The 16,792-nt window shown below is 44.5% G+C and overlaps 1 protein-coding gene across 1 annotated transcript in view; it reads right to left on the reverse strand.

The window, feature by feature from the left end:
- ADTRP (androgen dependent TFPI regulating protein) overlaps window positions 1-6,964 on the reverse strand; it is a 36,726-nt gene extending 29,762 nt beyond the window's left edge. Inside the window, exon 1 of the mRNA XM_068234632.1 lies at window positions 6,706-6,964. Within this exon, the coding sequence (XP_068090733.1) occupies window positions 6,706-6,927 (222 nt within the window). The 5' untranslated portion in view covers window positions 6,928-6,964. The remainder of the gene's footprint in view (window positions 1-6,705) is intronic.
- Between the last annotated feature and the right edge of the window lie 9,828 nt (window positions 6,965-16,792).

Here is a 16,792-nt window from a genome sequence, read left to right on the forward strand (position 1 = left end):
GTGCCCATAGCCTCCTAAGGATACTCCTAAGACTTATATTTGTTAAAATTTAAAATGAAGGGGGAAAAAATGGAAATACATAGTAAAACACCAAGCAAGCATTGTGTGGTAAAAAATACTACATGTATTACTTATAACAGGCTAATTTCAGTAATATACCAATAATAAATATGACAAAAAATGATAGGCAGATAATGAGGACTTCCAGAAATCAATGACATGCAGATTATACAAACAAGCAGAAATTATCAACCAATCTGATATCAATGACTTGAATATATAACAACCAAGTATGTACGGTAATTTAAATGTTAGGCAGATATCACTGACATGCATATAGTACCAACAGCAAGCAGATAATACTGATAGTGGTCAAAACTTGTGTAACATGCACCAGAGGTGCAAATGTATTTTTAGAAAGGGTGTTCATCACTGCAGAAGTGATGGCAGAAATTTCCCCCTGTTCAAATACGACTGCCTGACCTTCTAACAAAATGAACCAAGCTTGGGTAACAAAATGCACACAATCTGTCCTTTTACAATTTACTTGAGCCGCTCTTATAAGTAACAGCTCACGGTTGCACACCCATGGATGGGAGCATTCTGCACTCCCATGGATGGAAGCACTCTGCACAGGAGTAGTAGCCGCTCGCTCACAGTTGTGCTCCCGTGGATAGGAGCAGTCTGCACAGGTGCAGTAGCATGCACTATCGGGTGGACCCCAGACGAGTGGCTGATGGTGGAACTGCGGCAAGGCTTCTAGGGGCTGGAGGAAGACTCAGGTAAGTAAATCAGCAGTAGATTTTTTTTTTTTCATGTATCCTTTAAGAGGCATCACTGGGGGTCAGGGGGTTCAACTTCCACTTCCTCTGACCCCTCTCCCATCTCAGATTACCAAAAAAACCATATGGGGGAGCCAAAGCTACTACTTTGCCTTGGGTTCCATTTCATCTTAACCACTTCCAGCTGTTGTTAATTAAAATTTATGCCCTGTTTGGGACCTGTTATCTGTGCCAGGGCGTAGATTTCAATCACCGCTCTGCACACTCCCGACGCTACCGCCGATTGCTTTGCTCTTGCCGCTGCAGCCTGCTCACTCGCTCACATTGGCTCACAGTGATCACAGGGTCAGGAGCCAATGAAATCGGCTCCTGACCGGCTCACGGAGCTCTGCTGTCATACCGGCAGCAGACCGAGTGGACTGCAGTTGCTGGAGAGTGGCGCGAACAGCAAAAGTGACAGGTCCATGCGGTGTGATGCCTGTGAACCCCGTTTTTTTTACCAGAAAGTTTCTGGTCCTTGAGGGAAGGTGCCAGAGATTGCTGGTACGTAAAGTGGTCTGAAACTCATACAGTTATCATATTTGCTCTTGTGCACACGTAATATTGTCTGTTTACAAATTACAAGTTTCCAAAGTGTATTTTTCTTACCCTGAAAGCTGGCATTGCATTTTATTCTTTTTCTATTATAGCTGCTTTTTAGTATATATTAACATCTTCTAATGAGCTATTGTGAACACTGTGTGTGCCTGAAGCAGAGACAGTTTCTCAGAGAGTGTTTGTTTACATTCCAATGTTGATACATTTGTGTTTAAAGGTGCCCATAGACCTATAGATTTTGGGCAGATTCGACAAAGTCAAATTTATCTCTAATTGAATCTGATTAGAGATAAATGTGTCTTTGTGTTGATTCTGCCCATACACTACAGGCCAATTCCTGTCCGATTTCAGCATGAAATCTTCAGGGAATCGACTGCGCCTGCCCCGCCACTACCCCTCAATGTATAAATGTACCCTCCCCTTTCCCAGTGTGTGCATTTATACATTACCTGTCCTGGAGCAGCCTCCGCGTGGTATCCGTAACCTCTGGGTGGATCTCCGTACACGCTCCTGGCGCATAGCGCCTGACGTCGGCGCATAGCGTCTGACATCAGATGCTAGGCGCCAGTAGCATGTATGGAGAACCGCCCGGAGGATTACGGACAGGTAACCTATAAATGCACACACTGGCACATTGCGGTGGCAGCGACGGGGGTCTTGTCGCTCATTCCAAAATCGGCTGCCGTACCGCCGCACACCTGACCAACCAACATCGGCCAGACATCTTGCAGCATGCGCGATGGACCAATGCGACCAATTTCCGTCCTGAAATTGGATGCTTTGTCGATCGGACATGCACTTGGCAGCACCAATTTTCAGCAAATTCGATTACAATAATAGAATTGGATGGTCGATTGGCCGCCAAGTCGTCTGATGTATGGCCACCTTAACAAGTAAAAAATATACTGTTTTCCAGTTTGGATGTGGAGAAGAAAAGCAAAGTAGCGAAGTAGAAATGCTGACTTTCAGACCACTTTAAGTGGGTAATCCATCTCTGGATATGCCCCCAAAAAAAACAGAGGCATCATCTGTCACCCCTACTCACTTACATCTGCTAAGCCAATGGAATATTTTCAGTGAAGTTCTTCTGCCCGGTCAGATATGGTATCATACATGTGGCAATAAAAACTGTTGTTTTCTAGTTGAGTTTATTGTTTTATCAAATCAACTGGGAATTGAAAGTTTTAGTGATGATTGCTTCTGTTCACTGCAGTGTACATCCCAATCATTTCTCAAAGAAGAAATGATCTAAGGAAACATTTCAATTGCTTCAGACTGAATTGCCACACTTGTGTTTGGTGTTGATTTGATAGCAGTAGCATTGCTTTTGTAAAACAGAAATCATTAAATCAAATAGTAAATGCAAAAACAGTTGTGTGTGTGGCCAGCATTACAGACATGCTGACAAATGAAGGTATGTTCAGTCAGGCACGGACTGACCCACCGAACCACCGGTTTTACCATCGGTGGGCCCCGGTCGCTCCCTCTCCTGGGGGCCCCAGAGCTGAGAAGGAGGAGGGGCACAGCGCAGGAAAGGGGGAAAGTGGGCACAGTGCGGTGGGGAGGGGGGGAAGCCTCCCCCCTCCCTCACCTAGGGTCCCCCCCTTCCGCGCTCCCCCCTCCAAAATTGCAGCCAGCCAGCGGCAGCAGCGGGGAATAGCTTACCGGCATGAGATCCATAGCTCTGCGTGCCGCTGGCTGGTCTGGTCTCCTGCACTGCACTGACCAATCACGCTCTCGCAGTACTTCCTGTGAGAGCGGGATTGGTCAGTGCAGTGCAGGAGACCAGGCAAGCAGCGGCACGCAGAGCTACGGATCTGATCATCCCGGTAAGTGATTCCCCGCTGCTGCCGCTGGCTGACTGCAATTTTGGAGGGGGGGAGCGCGGAAGGGGGGGCCCCTAGGTGAGGGAGGGGGGGGAGGGCTTCCCCCCCTCCCCGTTGCTCTGTACACAATTTCCCCCTTCCTGCGCTGTGCCCCCCTCCTTCTCAGCTTTGGGGCCCCTACTAACTGGGGACCTGCCTTTGTGGGGATATCTGCCGCCAATCTGATTGTATTTTGTGGGGATATCTGCCGCCAATCTATTTGCATTTTGTGGGGATATCTGCCGCCAATCTAAATGCATTTTGTGGGGATATCTGCCGCCAATCTAATTGCATTTTGTGGGGATCTCTGCCACCAATCTGATTGTATTTTGTGGGAAAATCTGCCACCGATCTAATTGCATTTTGTGGGGATATCTGCCGCCAATCCGATCGTATTTTGTTGGGAAATCTGCCGCCAATCTGATAGCATTTTGTGGGAATATCTGCCACCAATCTATTTGCATTTTGTGGAGATATCTGCCGCCAATCTAATTGCAATTTGTGGGGATATCTGCCACCAATCTAATTGTATTTTGTGGGGAAATCTGCCACCAATCAAATTGCATTTTGTGGGGATATCTGCCACCAATCTGATTGCATTTTGTGGGGATATCTGCCGCCAATCTATTAGCATTTTGTGGGGATATCTGCTGCCAATCTAATTGCAATTTGTGGGGATATCTGCCACCAATCTGATTGTATTTTTGTAATGGTACTGTGTAGCGACTCAAATGTCTGATTATGTGTTGATCTGCAGAATCACCAATAATGCAGACTCTATACCAGATTATGTGGTGACCTGCAGAATCCCCAATAATACTAGTATAGCAGAGGAATACAATAATGTGGTGTTTGGTGCAACAGTAGTACTGATAGGCTTGGCTGTACCTCTCCAGAGAAGCTGGAGGGCCCTAACAGTACAGAGCCCCTCACCAGAGACAAGGACCCTCTGGTGAGAGTAGAGGAGTCAGACTAATCGAGTTGGCAACAGAGAGTTAAGTATCGGTACAAAATCGTAAGGCAAGAGAGTAATCGGTAATCAGGCAGAAGGTTCAGCAACAGAGAAGTAAGTATCGGTACTAAATCGTAAGGCAAGAGAGTAGTCGGTAATCAGGCAAAAGGTTCAGCAACAGTTAAGGCGGATAGGCAGAAGTACAGAGTCAGAAAGCAGGATCAGAGTCAGAGTTAGCCGAGAATCATACACAGGAAATCAAATTCAATATCCGCAATGTCCTAATCTTGGTGTGAAATCCTTAGCATCAACACCAGGGATCTAGACTAAGGTCTGAGCGCTGGCACACGAGGTAATCACGACAGCAGACGAGGAGCAACTGACAAATAGCTCCTTATATGCTGGGAGCTCTTCTGCAACGCCAATCAGCCGCCCAGCCAATCCGGCAGCTAGCTGGAGTCAGCTGACCAGCGAGTCAGCTGACTCTCCGTCTAGCTGCAAAAAGGTCCTGCCGCCGGGCGCGCGCACGTGTAGCCCGTGCCCTGTGTGCGGCCGAAGGACCTGTCCGTGACGGCGGGGCGGGGACCACCGCCAGCTGACATGCGAAGACGGCGGACATGCCGCTCTCCGCCGCGGCTGTATCTCCGCCGCCTGTTACAATTTTGTTGGGAAATCTGATGCCAATCTGATTGCATTTTGTGGGGATATCTGCCGCCAATCTGAATGTATTTTGTGGGGAAATCTGCCGCCAATCTGATTGCATTTTGTGGGGAAATCTGCAGCCAATTTGATTGCATTTGCACTTGATGAATTATCATGAGGCATGTAACTACTTGATTATTTTATCTAAAATGTATCTGGTCAGACCTAATGTCTGTGAATAACACTGGTACTTTTTTTTTTAAATTTTATTTTAAAGTCTGCCCATGACTCATCATGACCACGCCCATGTTCCAGTGCGTGGTGACACTCATTTATTTTTGCTGCGGCGCACTGTGCTTGCATATCCCTATTGGAGACTGTCCTCAGAAGTGCTCACAATCTATTCCCTACCATAAAATCATGCAAAATTTCTAGAGTACATGTGTATGTGAGCCCAAAATGGGGGGGGGGGGAGGTGAGGGGATCGGGGGGGGGGGGGGGGAGGAGAGAGGATCGGGGGGGAGGAGGAGAGGGGGGCAGGCCCCAGGCTGAAACTTCCTTGGTGGGCCCATAGTGTCCCAGTCCGACCCTGGGTTCAGTAGTCCTATTTACACATCATCTATATCAAAGTGTGTACAGACTGTATTCTATACAGGATGACATATTGTATTCTGATCTTTAAAGGGGCCTTATGACAAAAGACTTTAACATTTAAAATACATGTGCACACATGTATAAGATGAACATTTGTCCCAGAGCAAAACACACTGAAAATGACTTTCTTTCTAGGTATCTGTCACTTACAGTAAGTGTTTTAAATCTAATGGTTCCAACCTCTTACTGACAGGATTTTGACAAGTCCATCTCCTCATAAGGGGATTCTCAAGGTTTTCTATATTTTCAACAGCACTTACTGAATGTCAGTTGCTCTGTTTAACTTCCAGAATAATGTGCAAGCAAGAAGGCTGGCCATCCAACTTCTTAATAGAGATTCTTGCCAGGCATTGCTTTAAAAAGAATAAATGAAACCTACCTCCTTAATGAGAAAGACTGATCCAAAACCTGTTTGTAACAGGTTAGAAACATCAGATTGAAAAAAAAAAACTGTAATGGACAACTACATAGAAATAAAGTAATTTACAGTGCATTTACTGTGGACTGATATACATCTTACATGCATGCATACATATTTATTTAAAATTTTACAGTTTTTGTCACAGAGCCCCTTTAAACATCACTGCACCACATGCATCAGCCACAGGTGAGCAGATGCCAGCAAATTTATGGGAAACAAAGTGGAAATTAAAGGTACTCAGCTATAAGTGATAACAGTTGAATTAACAACAAGATTTTCCAGTGTAAAGCCTGGTACACATTACCAATGTTATCACCTCTATGTAGTATGAGGGTCAATAGATACTATCTGCTCATAGTATTCAATATCTGTTGACTCTTATATAACATAGAGGTAGTAAAATTGGTCATTGATTGACCAATCATAGTTGAAAGTGTGTACCAGGGCTAACCCTAGGTTTCTGTTATTATAGCTGCCAAATTAGAAATGTTGAAAGCCTATAACAATAATAGCACAGCAGCCAATTTCCTTGTTACAATGCTGAAGCTTTAACTTTAATTTTGGATTTTATATGAATCTCCTAAAACATCTTAATCATTCTTAGAACTTTCCACATGCCTCAATAGGAATCCAGCACTAGGCTGAAAATGACAGCGCAAGAGCACTAAAATAAGTACAGATGTCCTAATCTGCTCTTCTTTACTCCTCCTTCTGAGTAAACTTATGCAACCGGGGAAATCAAAGCTGTATGAAGTGAAATACATCCTACCAAAAGTAAGAAAAGGTATTTACCACATTTAGCACTGTTAAATATTTCCATTGTCCACCGTACAGGAAAACTCCAGCTGGCTGATCCTTTGAACTAACCGTTAAAAGTGAATATGTGAGGAAAAAATACCAAATAAAAATAGAGCAGTGGTACATAAAGAGAACAGCAGTGGCCATGATCCAGCACTCCGATGAAGATGCCTGCTGTCTCTCTCCCCTGAGTTGTCCTTGCTTGTCTGGCCTCATGGAAAGCTTTGCGAGGCACTGAAATACGCTTTGCGCTGCTTTATTTAATGAATCGGATTTGGAACAAACTGGCCTGCATGTGTTCAGTGCTCATGAAACTTTAGCATGGATTTCAAAAATTCAGCAAAGATCAGAAAAGATTAAAGTTATGCAATGTCTTCTGGAACAATTGGGATCTTTGTTTCTGAGGCGTTCTTATTTTTAAGAATAAACAAAGAGCCTTTATGCCGTTTTCCTTTGAGCTTCTTTATCTGTATTGAATCTAATAGTAAATTAAATGTCTCATTCAGCCTGTCATGTCTGTACAATGACTATGGGATTTTAACATTGAAATAATTAAGGTAATGTAACTACTACATCAATAAATGTATAAATGATGGATCAGGACATTATTATTATTGTCTGAAGGGATATTACTATATAATACACAATTCACAAGAGTGACAGGTGCTCTAACTGAAATCTGAATAGATCAGCCACATGCTGGTTTCAGGAGTGTTATTCAGACACTGCTGATGCCAGAATCTGCCAGGCAACTGGTATTATTTAAAAGAAAATAAATATGGCAGTTGCCATATGCATTGCACCTCAGGTTCCCTGTAAAGAAAATCTGTACAAATCTGCAAGGTAGTAAACTGGTGACAAGGGTGGTTTAAGGATGTATACAATCAGAGCTGTATCATCCACAAGGCAATCCTAGGCAGGTGCCTCGGGCTTGGAGAGGTCCAGGGGCCCGGTTTATGTTAGACCCCAACACATCCTACCAATGAAGCCAGGTGGCCATCAAGGATGAGCCTAAAGTTGTTGCTTGTCTAGGGCCCCATTTCACCATCAAGCGGAACTGTAAACGGTTTAAAAAATAGTCATAGTTTCACTTACCTGGGGCTTCTGCCAGCCCCTGCAGCCGACCTGTTCCCATGCAGCCACTCACCAATGCTCTGGTCTTGCCGTGACTCACTTTCACTTTGTCCAGCTCAAGTGCACTGCGCCTGCGCGGCCCTGGTCACGCACATCCTCGTTCACACTCCCTTAGACGGACGCATACTGTGCAGACGCAGTAGAGATTGTCTCGTACTGTGCCTGCACAAGGTACTCTTGGCTACAGGAACGTGTACTAGGATACCCATAGCAAGGGCACAATGGAGGTCGACTTATAAGTCGATCTCCATTACAGGGAAAAAAGTGAGCCGCGGCGGGGGAACAGAGGAGTCCAGGACTGCGAGGGCACAGGTCGGCTGCAGGGGGCTGGCAGAAGCCCCAGGTAAGTGAAACTCTTATTTGTTATACAGTTTACTGTTCCGCTTTAATCTGTCTCTGTATACAATACAGACTTGCTACCTCAGCAGTGCAGGCTTCTACCATAAACAAAGCTTTGCTGAACTTTGTGGTGCGAAAGCACTGCCACATCCTCTTCCACCTCTGCCACGCCTTCTCTTGCTCAGTGCCACGTCACCACTAACACTTGCCACCTCTCCTGCAGTGACCACACCCTCTTCTGTACCCTGAGATGTCTTAATTGCCTAGCCTCACCATTACAAAGGCCATGATGCAGCTGTTAGGAGAGTAGAGACAAGGGAGCTGAAAGTCATATTATAGTCAAGTGATCTATAAATATACTAGCATCATGTATTTAAGCAACAGAGTAGTAAATACAAATAACATTGTAGTATTGGAAATGTTGCAAAAGGTTGCAACAAAGTAAAACACTTACTACTATTACTACTATTTGGATTTATTGAAAATGTGAGAAAAACACATATGCATGGAATGGTAAAGTACTTCAACCAAAGTTTTGTGCAAAACAGAAATTTGCCTTCTTAAAACAGAAGGCATTTGCAATTATTCAGGTTGGAGTGAGCACTATCATTATTATTAATTTTTATAGAGCACCAACATATTCAGTAGAGCTGTACAACGTGCAATGCAAAACATACAACAATGGGAAGCATACAGTAGATACACGAGCAGTTAAACATACTGTACAATCAGGACAACCAGTGACACAGCTACCAAAACATACAATTGAAGTGTAATTTGAATAATATCCCTAATACTGATAACGTTCATTTGATAAATTGCACAGAAACAGGAAACAAAAGGGGGAGGTCCCTTCCCTTAAGAGCTTACAATTTAGAGGGTTATGGGGTTGAGATACTGGGGTAGTAGACAAAAGGGGTTTGCAGATGAGGTGAGTTTTAAATTCTAGCTATAACAAATTATAAGCTTGTCTGAGTGTGTCTTGAGGATAGGTTTCAAAATTTTCAGGCTTGGAGCATGACGGATAGGCTATGGTAGAGAGTTCCAAAGAAAAGGTGACACTCGTGAGAAGTCCACAAGACTAAAGCTGAGTACACACGTACGATAACGATCGTTCGAAAACGAACGATAACGACAATCGGACCGATAATCGTGCGTTCCAAATTTTCCAACGATCGTTTTTTTGGACGATAACGCCCGTTATCGTTCAATCCGACCGATCCAACCCGGCGGATTTTTTCGAAAGATAATCGTTCAATCGTTGCAGTGTGTACAAAGATCGTCCGATAATGATTATCTGTGAAGTAGTACGCATGTTCTTATTGCCTGTCATAACGTCACTTCCGTTTGCGCATGCATTTTTTTATCGTTCGTCGTTCAGTACTTTATACTTATATCGTTCATGTGTGTACACAATCGTTCATTAAGAACGATCTTTTCGGTCTAATTTGAATATCGTGTAAACGTCACGAATCGTTCGTAACGAACGATCTTTATCGGACGTGTATACGAACCTTAAGAGGAGGTGAGTTCTCTCACAATGCATCACTACTGAATATGTGGGAGACCTCATTTGTTCACTCCAACCTGAATATATACAAATACCTTCTGTTTTAAGAAGGCAAACTTCTGTTTAGCTCCTTCTAAGAATTCTGGTTTACCATGGGCTTGCTGGGCAATCTTTAACCAAAGTAATATGATACGTTTCTGAAAAATGATAAATAATAAATGATACCCTTAAAAAGATATTTAGAAATGGATGATTAATCAATATAAAATTCACATACATGCAGTGGCGGCTCCAGGAATTTTTTTTAGGGGGTGCTACGCAGGTGCTGGACCAATTTCCGGGGGAGCTGCCGAGCAGAAAATGGGTGCGGCTACAACCTGCGAAAAATGGGCGTGGTCATGACCAGATGAGGGCGTGGCTAACTGTAATTTAAAGTGAACCCAGGGTGAGAGTGACATGGTGGCTGCCATATTTATTTCCTTTTAAACAATTATAGTTACCTGGCAGCCCTGCTGATCTATTTGGCTGCAGTAGTGAACTGAATTACACCAGAAACAAGCATGCAGCTAATCTTGTCAGTTCTGACAATATTGTCAGAAACCCCTGACCTGCTGCCTGCTTGTTCAGGGTCTATGGTTGAAAGAATTAGAGGCAGAGGACCAACACGGCAGCCAGGCAGCTGGTATTGCTTAAAAGGAGATAAATATGGCAGCCTCAATATTATTCTCACCTCGGGTTCCCTTTAAAAGTGCAACGCAAAGACAGAGGGCCCAAGTTTTGGTGACCCTTTCCCCAAAAAATTCACATAATTGTGCAGGTTTTCTCAAGAAAATACACGTAATGTGAGCAGATTTGAACAAAAAACACGTTCAATAACCCCACTATGCACAACCGTTATCAGATATGACCCCACTATGCACAACCGTTATCAGATATGACCCCAATATGCACAATCGTTATCAGATATGACCCCAATATGCACAATCATTATCAGATATGACCCCAATATGCACAACCGTTATCAGATATGACCCCAATATGCACAACCGTTATCAGATATGACCCCAATATGCACAACCGTTATCAGATATGACCCCAATATGCACAACCGTTATCAGATATGACCCCAATATGCACAACCGTTATCAGATATGACCCCAATATGCACAACCGTTATCAGATATGACCCCAATATGCACAACCGTTATCAGATATGACCCCAATATGCACAATCCTTATCAGATATGACCCCAATATGCACAATCCTTATCAGATATGACCCCAATATGCACAATGCACAGCAGATCTGACCACAATATGCACAATGCACAGCAGATCTGACCCCAATATGCACAATGCTCAGCAGTTCTGACCCCAATATGCACAATGCTCAGCCGTTCTGACCCCAATATGCACAATGCTCAGCAATTCTGACCCCAATATGCACAATGCTCAGCAGTTCTGACCCCAATATGCACAATGCTCAGCAGATCTGACCCCAATATGCACAATGCTCAGCAGTTCTGACCACAATCAGCAGCACCACCTGAAAAAGAAAAGAAAAACCCATTTACTCACCTAGTCAGAAGACCTCCTGTTCCGACCTCCTCCTCTCCCAACCTCCTTGTGGCGCGCAGCTCAGCTCCCACGATCCTCTTCCTTCCTGCAGCCTGCATTACCCGGCGAGCAGGGCTACGGGAAAATGGCCGCCCGAAGCCCTGCACTGCAGACTCCAAGTCTGCAGAGCAGGGCTTCGGGTGGCTATCTTACCGTAGCCCTGCTCTGCTGCTTCGGGCTGCCGCTGTGAACTGACTCGGCGTCTCTTAGACACCTGAAGTCAGTTCACGCCAGGGGGTGCTTTGGGGGTGCTTCGACAAATTTAGGGGGTGCTTGAGCACCCCCAAGCACCCCCCTGGCGCCGCCACTGCATACATGCTAACAATCTCAACCTCAACATACAGAGGATTGCAGATATGCTGACTTCTGGAGGACAGTAGACAGTCTGTAAAAATAAACCAGTGTGGAAAAGTGGCACACCATCACTCCTTTTGAAAGGTCGTGGCTGCTTGACCCAAAGGTGAACCTGGCTGTAACTGATGTTGACAGACAATGGGGAAGATTTATCAAATGTTTTTTCTTACTATTTACTAACTATTTAATAACAATTGGAAGAAAGTAGCAATGTGCATGTTTCTGAGAGTAAATTAATTACTTATGAAAAGACTGTACAATAGTTTAGCTCTAGTTTTGCATGAATTTCTAGAAAAAGTTGCAGTGGTAAGACAGTGCAAAACTGTTGTAGCAAAAAGAAGTGGTGGATACCACTCGTAAAACTCCTCTACTGGAGGACTCAATTGTGAGCTTGTACAGTATGTGTTCTTTTATTACTTGAATAATTTAATTAAAAGGGGTTGCAAGACAGACAGGTGAGTTACCCCACAGCCAAATTCTCTGGGGGTGCGGGAGGGGGGGGGGCTTGGCAGGCCAGCTTGTGCCATTTTTTCCCAGTAACCCATTGTAGTTAGAACCTGCCCTGGGTGCTATGGTCCGCTAAGCATGTGCTTCAGATCAAGCAGAGGGTGGAGGTGTTTAAGATCTTGGTGTGGTGCATTAGGTTCTTGGATGCTAGTCGATCATATGTTACTGTTGGTAACGCCCTTTCCTGTAAAAGGCCAATAGTGTTACTGCCAGCAACCACTTCTCAGTCTTCTCTGAGAGAGTTAATAGTCCTGAGCATGTTGCTTTGCTTCCAGTGTCTGGTGCTGTTTTTACTTCAGTGAATTTAAACTGTTTATTAATAAATATATAGAAAGCCTCTTCTTTTCCTCTTCTGTGCTAGAAGATGAGTGCTCAGAGTGCTAACCATGAGCTATTTTTGTCACAGGCTGAGCAGTGTCAGCAATCAGCAGCTGTGATTTTTGTGAAGTGGGGAGATGGGAGTCATATATACTGTATATACTCTATAAGTCTAGAAATGTAGGTCTAATTCACTTAATAAAAATACAGGGGTCGACTTATACACAAGTCACAGCAACCCTGAGCACACTGAGTAATGTGTGTACTATTAGTGACATTCCCATTTGCAGCAATTTACCCAGTGGTAAGTGACACTTTGTTGATAAAGCAAATGCCAAGAAAACACAAGTCTGAAAGTACTGGTCACAACAATTAACAAGGAAAGGGGGAGGGGAAAAATACTGGGCTGCAGGAAGGGGAGAGAGTAATGGCTGTACTTGGGGGGGTCTGCACCTAAAGGACAGGAGGAGTTAATGGCTGCAATACTGTATGCACTGCAGTCATTAACCCCCACCCCCCCTTTCCCGGTCCCCATCCCCCAAGTGCAGCTATATTACCTTTACTGGGTAGACTTATACTTGAGTCAGAATAAAAATCCAGCTTCAGAGGGTCAAATATTGGAGTTGGTGTATACACAAGGTCGACTTATATTCGAGGATATACGGTACTTAATATATATATTCATTTTTTCTGCAGGCAGGGCCTATTGTCTGCTTATACCTCTGCTTATGTTGTTTAGTCTTATTTTATAGTCAATACTGTTTATAATACTGCTGCCAATTGCAGTGCTTATTATGCAGCTGCTCACTTCAGAAAATTGAAGTTTCTGGTAAGCGACCGAGGGTTATGTAGATATGGGCAACATTAAAAACAAAAAAAGTTCAGTTTATTTCTGCAGCAAATACTGCTGTTTAATATTTAGCACCCTGCTCACTGCATTGGTGTGATGTGTGAACAAAACAACAAAGGATTGTGTATTTCTGCGAAGGCCGTTTCGAAGATCAGGTGCAGGGTTGGGACAAGGATCTTAGCAGTAGAGGCAGAGATTCTAAAGTGTACCCCCCATCCCCCCAAACTGCTCCTGTCCCATTGTAGGTAGCAAACATGCCCCAAGTATTGCCTCCCTCCCCCATACAATAGCCAGGCATGCATTCACAAGTATTAGCCCCCCCTCCTTGCCCAGTATAATAGCCAGATTTGCTCCCATACAATATTAGGCAGCCCCCTCCCCAGTATAATAACCAGGTATGCCCTTCCTTTCTCCTCCAGTATAGTAGGCAAGTGGCCAGATGTGCCCCCCCCCAGTATAGTAGTCAGATGTGCTCCCAACTGTAGCATCACCTGCAGCATAATTGGGACTTTCCCGGCTGCGGCATTGCCTGCATAATGACTGGGGCTCTTCCAGGTGTGGCATTGCCTGCAGCAGCACTTGTGTGTCCTGTGAACTCAGAATTGTGGCATTGTCTGTGGCAGCAGTCCTGTAATGATGGTAGGCTTCTATGCTCTCCCAGCATGGCTTGCAATAAGCAAGCTAAGGAGCCAGATGTCCGCACTCCCCCCCTTACAGTGTTACTGAGCACAGCAGGGAGCAGTCACTCATCTCCTCTGAGTTCCAGGCATGGCAGGTCCCCTCTGTCCTCTCTGTAGTGTTGCTGCTCCACACTTTCTGCTTCTCACATTGGACGCTAGAGCCCAAACTGAGGAGGAAGTGCAGAGCAGTGAGGCTGCAAAGAAGACAGATGGGACCTAAAGTGCCTGGACACCAGAAGAGCTGAGCGAATGCTGCTTCAAATCCTCCCTGTCGGACTAGTTCCGTCTCACCTGTGACTCATCAGGAGCGCCTGGTTCATACTTTGTGCTACTTCCCGGGTTCCGCTGGAGCTGCCCGACTAGTTTCGTCACACCTGTGACTCATCAGGAGTTCCTGATTAGTCACAGGTGTGACGAAACTAGTCAGGCGGGACCCAGGAAGTGGCGTGGAGTGTGAACCAGGTGGGTGGACGTGGTTTATGGGAAGCAGCTGTGTGCGTGGCAGCTGTCTGTCCAAGCTCCGCAATATCGAGAGAGCTCTCCGGAGGCCACCGATACAGGGGAGAGCCTGTTAAAAAAACTTGTGCTGGATTTTAATCTTGGAATATTGTATGTGCAAAGTGGGAATTTAATATACAGTGTTACGCTATGAGAAGTTTCTATTTGGAGGTATATTGAAGCATGTTGGAGTGAATATAAGCAGCTTGGGGATACAGACTCTTTTGGAACAAAGCCCACAGATCAAGGAGGTCGGGGGTGATCTGGGAATAACCCCAAGGCTAAACTAAGACCAGAGTGGTAGTCTTAGTAGAGGGTGAGTCCTTTTCCTATTTGGGTGTGGTGGAGGTGACATATAAAAGAGAAGACCATCACAGAGGATTTATGTCTTAGACTTAATACAAAGGAAACTCATTCCCTGTTACAATAGGACTGTGTTGCACTAAAAAAGTGTCCAGTCCAAAATCATCCATACCCTTCACAAACTGTCATAGTCTGTGGGAAAATCCAAAGTTCTATACCATTCCAAATAGTCCAAGCTGTTCTAAAGCATCCTTATTACCCTGATTAATTGGGAACAGCTGTTTTAATTAACTCAACAGGTGAAAAACAGCAGCTCTCTACAGTTGGTTTGTGGACTGTCATGGCTAAGACAAAGGAGCTCAGTGAGGACCTGCAGCTGCTCACAAGTCAGGAAAGGGCTACAAGGCCATCTCTGAGGGCCCGTTCAGACTATCTGCGTTTGTAGAACGCGTATAAATTCAAAGAAACGCAAGTTGAAAAACGCATGCGTTTTTCTTGCGTTCATATGCGTTTTCTATTGCGTTTTGCACAAACACGTGACCCAGGGGAAAAAAAAGAATTATGGGAACCGCAGAGGAAAACGCATGCTAAAAACGCAATAGTACGCGTTTTTGATACGCGTCCATAGACTTTCATTGCGTCCGTTTCTATGCGTGACGCACAGAACTGCGTGCAGCAATGCGGATGAGAAACGTATGCGTCTCATACGCATACATGTGAACTAGCCCATTCAAAAGCATTAGGAGCCGTTTCTATGCGTTTTTGGTATCCGTACGTGTTCCCTGAAAACGGCTAGGAACGCATATAGTCTGAACAGGCCCTAAATGTTTTCAAGTTCTAGTGGCTACAGTGTAAAATATTATTAAAAAATACAAGATGTTCCGCACTGTGGGAAAGCTAAAATTGACACCTGTGCTGGCCAGGAGGATCGTGAGAGAGGTGAAAAAGAATCCAAGGATCACCATCAATGCCATCCTGGTGAATCTGGGCTCTGCTGGTGGCAATTCTCAAGGCAGACAATCCAACGGACACTGCACACTGCTGGGTTCCACGTATGCAGACCAAGGAGGACGCCACTTCTCCAGATAAGGCACACACAAATCTTGCTTGGCCTTTGCAAATGCTTATCCGGACAAAAAAGACTTCTGGTCTTCTGTGTTATGGTCAGATGAAACAAAAAATTAATTGTTTGGTCACAATGATGTTTCCTTCATTTGGCATACTAAAAGGAGAAGCCCCAAACAAAAGAACACCATCCCCACTGTCAAACATGGTGGTGGGAACCTAATACTTTGGGGGTGTTTTTCAGCCAATGAACCAGTGAACCTAATCACAGTAACTGGAGTGGCACCATGAAAAAAGAGCAATACATGAGGATTCTCAGTGACAACATTAGGCAGTCTGCAGAGAAACTTGGCCTTGGACACCAGTGGAAATTTCAGCATGACAATGGCCCAAAACACACAGCAAAATTGGTGAAGAAATGGTTAGCAGACAACAACTTTAACGTTTTGGAGTGGCCCAGCCAGAGTCCTTACTTGAATCCAATTGAGAATCTGTGGAGGGAGCTGAAGATCAGGGTGATGGCAAGAGACCCTCTAACCTGAAAGATTTGGAGCTCATTGCTAAAGATGAATGGGCAAAAATACCCGTGGAGACATGCAAAAAGCTGGTCTGCAATTATAGAAAGCATCTGATTGTTGTAATAGCCTATAAAGGCTTTTCTAATAATTATTGAGAAAGGGTATGAATAATTTTGGACTGGACACTTTTTGCTCAAATGTAAATAAAAGATGAGAATTTTTTCCCCCCACAATAATGCCCCTTGTACATCGTCTTATTATCTTTTGGGAGACACCGATGTCATTTCCCATCAAAAAATTACTTGCTGGTTGAATCTCTTAAATTTAACCTTGGAAAGTGGAAAGTTGTAAAGTGGGAGACTTTGCTAACCCTTTATGCAGATTTTCC

This window comes from Hyperolius riggenbachi, chromosome 5, assembly GCF_040937935.1.
Source record: "Hyperolius riggenbachi isolate aHypRig1 chromosome 5, aHypRig1.pri, whole genome shotgun sequence".
Lineage (NCBI taxonomy): Eukaryota > Metazoa > Chordata > Amphibia > Anura > Hyperoliidae > Hyperolius > Hyperolius riggenbachi.